This window comes from Schistocerca cancellata, chromosome 1, assembly GCF_023864275.1.
Source record: "Schistocerca cancellata isolate TAMUIC-IGC-003103 chromosome 1, iqSchCanc2.1, whole genome shotgun sequence".
In the NCBI taxonomy this organism is placed as follows: Eukaryota; Metazoa; Arthropoda; class Insecta; order Orthoptera; family Acrididae; genus Schistocerca; species Schistocerca cancellata.
The window spans coordinates 383,792,452-383,799,452 of NC_064626.1; the positions used below are offsets into that span (position 1 = coordinate 383,792,452).

The window sequence follows — 7,001 nt, forward strand, 5'->3', positions numbered from 1 at the left end:
TGAAAGTAACCCTAACCTACTGTGTGAATGTTGATGTGTTATCTCTATCCCCAATAGTCTTGCATAGCAAAGGCTAGTGTTTTGTCATCTTTTGTTCACATGTATCACTCATGAAACCTGATACAGAAATATTTATTTAATAGAAGTTACATTTTGTGATGATAATCTTCATAAATTAAACATTAATGACACATATAAAAAATTTTAATACACTTTTCTCATTTTCTTTACTTTCAGAATTAGTGACTTGTGAAGAATTTGACAAGAAAGAGGTTTACCTTATCAATGACCAGAGTAACGTAAGTAAAACTGCAATGATTAACAAAATCCAACAGTGTAGGCTAAGGTGGCTTAGATGAAATATTCTACCACAAAAGGCCACACTCAATGAATATCTTGTATATTCTTACCATTAATCTACATATGTACAACAAAAGCAAAGTTTTCTACAATTACTGCAGAAACGGCAATGACTCCAACAGCTCCATCACCAGTAAAGGTACCACCAACAGCAATAGCACCCAGAGCATCAGCCACAGTAAGTGCTAACTTATGGCCAATGCAGCCTGCAACAAAGAAGGAGGATTTTTGCTACCCCCCTCCCCCTCCTAAAAAAACATCAGACTTAACTTCAGTTTAAGTTCCGACATACAGTAGTGCTATAAATAAATCCAAACATTTAGTTGTAATTAATGAAGCTGTGCTAAAGTTTTGTCATGGAAATGCATTGACTGGTATGAAACATGGCTCTGCCCAAAAAATCTATTTTCAGTAACACATATCAACAATGAACTGTCACATGCCCAAATACTGTGTATTACTAAACACTTCTCGAGGAAAGTCTTCAGGGGTGAAGGAAGCTGCATGTTTGTGAAAGACAATGTTGCAGCTTCACCACTGGACATACGCAACTCCCACTCTATAGAAAAAGACATAGAATTGTCAGGTGTTGAAATAAAAGATATCAATGCATATGTAATATCAGTTTATAGCTCTCCTTTGGGCAGCTTGTGCTCTTTTTATAGAAATATGAACCCAGTATTAGAAAAAAAGGGTAAAAAGAAAACTTAGTTTTAGTAACATTAAACAAAAGGTAAATACAATGCTGATTAATGACCAAGAGGAAGCACCTCAGAAATTTAACTAATATTTATTGAAACTATAGGAAAACTAACAAGACATCTAAAAAGTAATTGTCTGCCCCCCCCCCCCCACCTTCACCAACACAAGTTTTTCAAGTTTTTATCACCAACTTAATTGTCTGCCCCCCCCCCTCCCCCCCACCTTCACCAACACAAGTTTTTCAAGTTTTTATCACCAACTTTAGGAGCAGAGATAGAAAGATAATTCATAATAAAATAAAGAAAAATCATCAGCAGGAGAAAACATGATACCTGGCTTCCTTCTCCATTGTTGCCTCAAACTTACTAGTAAGCCACTGTCCCATGTAATAAATGCTTTACATTCAGAAGCAGTATTCTGGAGAAAACTTAAAATAGGAAAAGTCATGTCCATACATAAAAAGGGATGTAAAGAAGATCCTAGCAACTACTGTCCAGTTGCAGTGATATCTATATTCAGCAAAATATTTGAATATGCAATGGCTGCCAGTCTAAAATCTTTTGTTAGAAAAAATAACATTTTTTCTTCTGCTCAGCATGGTTTCCAGGAAAATAAAACCACTGCTGATTGAATGTATGAATTTCTTGATACTACTCTGCATCTTGTTGAGAAGAAATGCCCAGTTATAGGTATCTTTCTTGACCTCACAAAGGCCTTTGACATGGTTAACCACAACATACTTTTGCAAAAGTTGGATTCTTCTGGAATAAGGGGAACTATCCATGGCTGGCTTAGCAGTTATGACAGAGACTGAGCACAGTACATCCATACAACTAAAGTCAGTGAATCAGGAATCCTAAATGGGGTATACTCATTTACACAAGTCATAAAACGTGGTGTACCACAGGGCTCTATTCTAGGTCTGTTGTTATTTCTACTTTATATAAAAGACCTCCCTTCCACACTACCCACTAGCAAGGTATTTCTCTCCACTGACGATAGTAATATCCTTATATAAAATACAGATGAATCTCATCAGTCAGCAGTTAATAGAAATACAACCAAACTAGACTCATGGCCTGCATCAAATAGATGCAAAAAAGACAGCATGCCTCACCTTCCACACCATTCAGAACAGAACTCCTCAGGTTCCAACAGTACTCTAAGTGGCAGCAATGCAGAATTTTTCAATGAAACAAAATTCTTAGGGATTCACATCACTAATACATTCACATGGAAAAACCACATTGACATGATTAGTTCCAGGCTAAGCGAAGTTTGTTTTATGCTCCACTCATCTACACAAGTCATAAAATATGGTGTACCACAGGGTTTTGTTCTAGGCCAAATGGCAGCACACTGACATGCATGAATTATGCCTTTCCATTCAATACTAAGCTACAAAATTGTTTTTTAGGGTCATAGTACAGAATCAAGGAAATTATTTATATGACAATAAAAAGCAATTGGAATAATCCTGTACAAAAAGCAAAGAGAAACATGTAAACCACTCTTTAAAAAATTAAACATACTGCTTCTCCCCTGCCAATATATATTTTAACTTCTCTGTTTTATTAAACAAAATGTTAATAGACTGTACTTGAATCTGGACAGTCACCATGATAACACAAGGTCAAAAAAATGGTTGAGACTAGTTCTCCATTCTCTAAATTGTATAGCAATTGTGTTAAATGTATGGGGAACAAACTCTACCACCATCTACTGAAAGAAGTAGAAAGTATTCAATCAACAAAACTTAGAAAAACCTTGAGAGGACTCCTAACAAAGCATTGCTTTTATGGTATACAAGACTTTCTTGAACTTGATCTTTCCTAAATCAATTTATGTATTTTTATTATGTTTCAAAATCAAACTGTTTCATTACAAATAACATATTGGTCATTAATAATATAATGCAAATGCAAATGGATAGATAAAAAATCTACTCACCAAGCAGTCATAGGGTAACACTCACACTAAAGGCTTTAACTTTTACAAGCTTTCAGAACCATCAGCTCCAGCTCTGCCGGAAGAGCTGAGGGGGAAGGAAGAGGGTGAAGGAAAAAGACTGGAGAGATTTAGGGAAAGGGGTAAAGTTCAGAAAAGTCACCCAGAATCACATGTCAGGGGAGACTTACCAGATGGGATGATAAGGAAAGACTGATTATTGGGGACTGCACTGGATCAGATTTGGAAACCTGAGAGGTTAAAAGATGAAGACAGGGTAATATGCATGACAGAGATTACTACTCAAACATCATGCATGAGTTAATAAGAGTGAAAAGCTAAGTGCATTTTATGTAACAGAGGTGAGAGGGAGGACAGCAAAAAAACACCAAACCCAGGTAATGAAAGACGTAGAAAATTAAAGTTGAGTGAAGAAAGGAGTACTTACTATGAAGAAATGCTGACATAGAAAGAATGGCAAATGTCACAAAGTACGTACTGTTGCTTGTTAGTAGGTCTAATGTGGACCGAAATGTGTAGCTGGCCTTTGGTGAGGATGAGATCAACACCAAGAAAAGTGGCATGGGATTCAGAATTGTACCATGTGAGATTTAATTGGGAAAAGGTATTTAGAGATTCCAGGAATTTTAATGGGTTAGCCTCACCATAAGCCCATACAGCAGAGATGTCATCAATGTAACTGAACCAAACCAGGGGCTGAAGGCTTATGGATTCCAGGAAAGTCCCCTCCAAGTGACCCATGAAGAAGCTGAACAGGAAGGAGCCATCTTGGTTCCCATGGCCATACCCCTGATCTGTCTGTATGTCTGTCCCTTGAAGGTGAAGTAATTGTTGGTAAGTATAAAGTTGATGAAGGTTAACAAGAAGGATGTCATAGGTTTGGAATCAGGTGGCATTGACTGAGGAAATGTTCAACAGCAGACAGACCATGTATGTGGGGGATGTTGAGACAGATGGAGGTGGGGTCAGTGCTGACAAACAAGGTGTGTGGTGAGAGTGGGACAGCCACAGATTTCAGATGATCTAGGAAATGTTTGGTATCTTTAATATAAGAAAGAAGGCACGATTAATGGGCATAACCAGAGGGTGTATACAGGCAACACACAATATCCTGTTTCAGAGCATCCTATACAACATGAAAGTCATGTTCTCGGTGCCTGTTTCACCACACATGTCATCTGGATTCTTCCTCCCAGATTCCAGTTCCTCAGAATTCTACTGGTGGGAACTGGCACTACAACATGTACTTTTCTGAATTGTCTATTTTTCACTGATACCTGCTACCATCTCTGTTCATACAATGCACTTAGCTTTTCGCCCTTATTAACTCATGCATGATGTCTGAGGAGTGATCTCTGTCTTGCATATACCTTGTCTTCCACCTTTAACCTCTCAGGTTTTCAAGTTTCATTTGGTGCAGTCCCCAACAATCAGTCTTTCCTTCTCATCTCGTCTGGTAAGTCTCCCCTGATCCATGGTTCTGGGTGAATTTTCTGAACTTTACCTCATTCCCTAAACCTCTCCAGTCCTTTTCCTTCATCCCTCTCCCTTCCCCTTCAACTCTTCTGTCAGAAGAAAGAGCCACTGCCTCTGAAAGCTTGTAAAAGTTAAATCCTTTTGTGTATGTGTTCCCCTACTGCTACTTGGTGAGTAGATTTTTTTATCTATCCACTTACATTATATTATCAATAATTGATTATATCTATTGTTCATTAATGAACTTTTGCTGTTTGATTACGAGCAGCATTATTATTAGAAAGTATTCTTACTCTGGTATTATTATGGATACATATGTAACATATCTTCAGTGAGAGGTACATTATAAGAATCTGTGCTATGTGTATATATGTTTTCATATTATTTGTTTGCCTTGTTTCATAGCATGTTGTATACTTCTGTACATTGAATGATTGAGTGGATCAATCAGTATACTAATACAAATACACTACAAACATTGTGAAATGCATGGCAGAATTTCCTTTTATTGTTACAATTTCCTCTTGTTTGATTGATTGATTGATTTTTATTTGGTCCCATTTGATAACATTTTGTACAAAGTGTATACTTGTAATGTAGGACAAGTCAACTTAAACCTATTTTCTTACAATATGTATCCTATTTATTACAATTTAAAACATCAAAGTCGCAAAACTTATGATAATGTTGCATAAATTTTTCACTCATTTTTTAGTTCCTGAAAATTATTTACATAGTACATTGTACTCATATTTACATTTTTCTCTCACTGTTCATGTTCTCATATTATTTACATATCACAATATGTTCAATTAGTTCAGTACCTCGATAACAGTAATAGTAGCATTTTTCAGTCATTGATACATATACTCTTCTACACTATAAAATTCTTTTTCTATTAATAACCCTTCAAAAGTTTTTGGAATGTCATTTTGCTCATAGAATAGTACCATGGGAGATTTAATTGGGAGATGGTATTTAGAGATTCCAGAAATTTTAACAGGTCAGCCTTACCATGAGTCCATACAGCAAAGATGTCATCAGTGTATCTGAACCAAACCTGGGGCTGAAGGCTTATGGAAGGCAATTCATCAGTTTGACTCCTGAGTATCGAGGACCTTTCTTAGCAACAGAGTCGATGTTGTATACTTCTCAGCTGGCCATTATTTCTTGTTTCATATGTGTGAACATCAGTGTTTCTTTCTAGTAATGCATTTCCTATTATTAATGATATTAGTGTTTTGTAAATGCACAGTTCTGCATGAGTCTCTTTGTTTCTTGTTCAAGATGGGCCTAATAGCTTTTTTTCCCCAGTCTGTTCACAAATTGAGTATTGGAAAAATAACTGTTTCATTTCCAATGTGCATGCTATAGTTAATCTAATCTAGTCTTTGTGGTCCCTGTGGAAGTGGTGTATAGTATGATTTTTCACTTAAGAATAGTTTTTGAAATATTTTAAACAGGCTTTTGTGGGGTAATTGGTTTCTATCTTTAGCAGCCTGCCAATTTACATTTTTCAGCATATTCATGATGCTTTCCCGTGAGTCAAACAAAGCTGCATTCATACATGGCACCATTCTTTGTATACATTCACTATTCTGTGTTAGTGCTGTTTGGTATTGGGCCTACAAATACTAGCAGTATCAAACATGGGTTGCATGAGTGTTTCATGAGCAATATCCTTTGTAGACTGCTTGTATATCTCTGTATTTACCCCAGTGAATCAAAGTTTGCCTTGTGTTTTTGCCTGTAATAGAGCCTATGTGATAACTTAATTTCATAACCATATATGAGTTGAGTAAAACGTTCTTAGGTTTCCAAACATGTCAAGTAACTAAAATTGCATGAGCTTTTGGCCAAATGCTCCATGGCCATCGTCAAATGGTAATACTGTCAGTGGGCTGCTGGTACGACCCTTACATATGCTAGCTGCTCGCTGTGATGTCATTGGTGCCTGTGGCATTGTCATACATAGGCTTACGTTGACATGGCATTTGATGCACCTGCTTCAGCTGCACAATCATTGGATCCCCCAATTCCCCACTGTGCTGAGCTGCAGGCCACTGTCTCTATTTAGGCTGTTGGTGGTGATTTTTATTTTAATGGCTTCTTTAATTACACAATTCCAGAAGCCGTTTGTGTGAGCCACAATGGATCTTTTGTCAAATTTTACCTGGTGTCTGTTTTCTAGAGTATGCTAAGCTAAAGCAGTTTTTTCAGGGTAGCATATGCCATAAAACCTCTGATGCTCCTTCCTGCATTGTTCCACAATGCAGACTGGCAACATTCACAAGGTATTGTAAACCTCAGGTGTTCCAGACCTGCTGAATCTTTAACTGTTCCCAGTAATTGATGAATTTTTGTCAGGTGTCTGAAGATTGATTTGATCTTGTGTCATTTCAGGTGGTATACTAAGTTGCAGACAGACAGGAGAAAAGTTTTTTACGTATAAGCTAGGAGCCAAAGCCTTCTTCAAAAAACTAAAACATTCACAT

At 37.0% G+C, this 7,001-nt stretch overlaps 1 protein-coding gene across 1 annotated transcript; it reads left to right on the plus strand.

Annotated features, from left to right (window-relative positions):
* The first annotated feature begins 469 nt into the window (after positions 1–469).
* On the plus strand, positions 470–1,693 carry LOC126177789 (uncharacterized). The gene is made up of 3 exons (XM_049924485.1): positions 470–538; positions 710–734; positions 1,470–1,693. Exons 1-3 carry the CDS (start codon positions 470–472, stop codon positions 1,691–1,693), a joined length of 318 nt encoding a protein of 105 aa, XP_049780442.1.
* The last annotated feature ends 5,308 nt before the right edge of the window (positions 1,694–7,001 follow it).

What these genes read in the sequence shown, in the direction of transcription:
- LOC126177789 (XM_049924485.1), top strand. Translation starts at nt 470, where the DNA reads ATGACTCCAACAGCTCCATCACCAGTAAAGGTACCACCAACAGCAATA. An exon ending in CACCCAGAGCATCAGCCACA is followed by an intron (nt 539 to 709) that starts GTAAGTGCTAAC and finishes GCTGTGCTAAAG; the next exon opens with TTTTGTCATGGAAATGCATT. An exon ending in TCATGGAAATGCATTGACTG is followed by an intron (nt 735 to 1,469) that starts GTATGAAACATG and finishes CTTTACATTCAG; the next exon opens with AAGCAGTATTCTGGAGAAAA.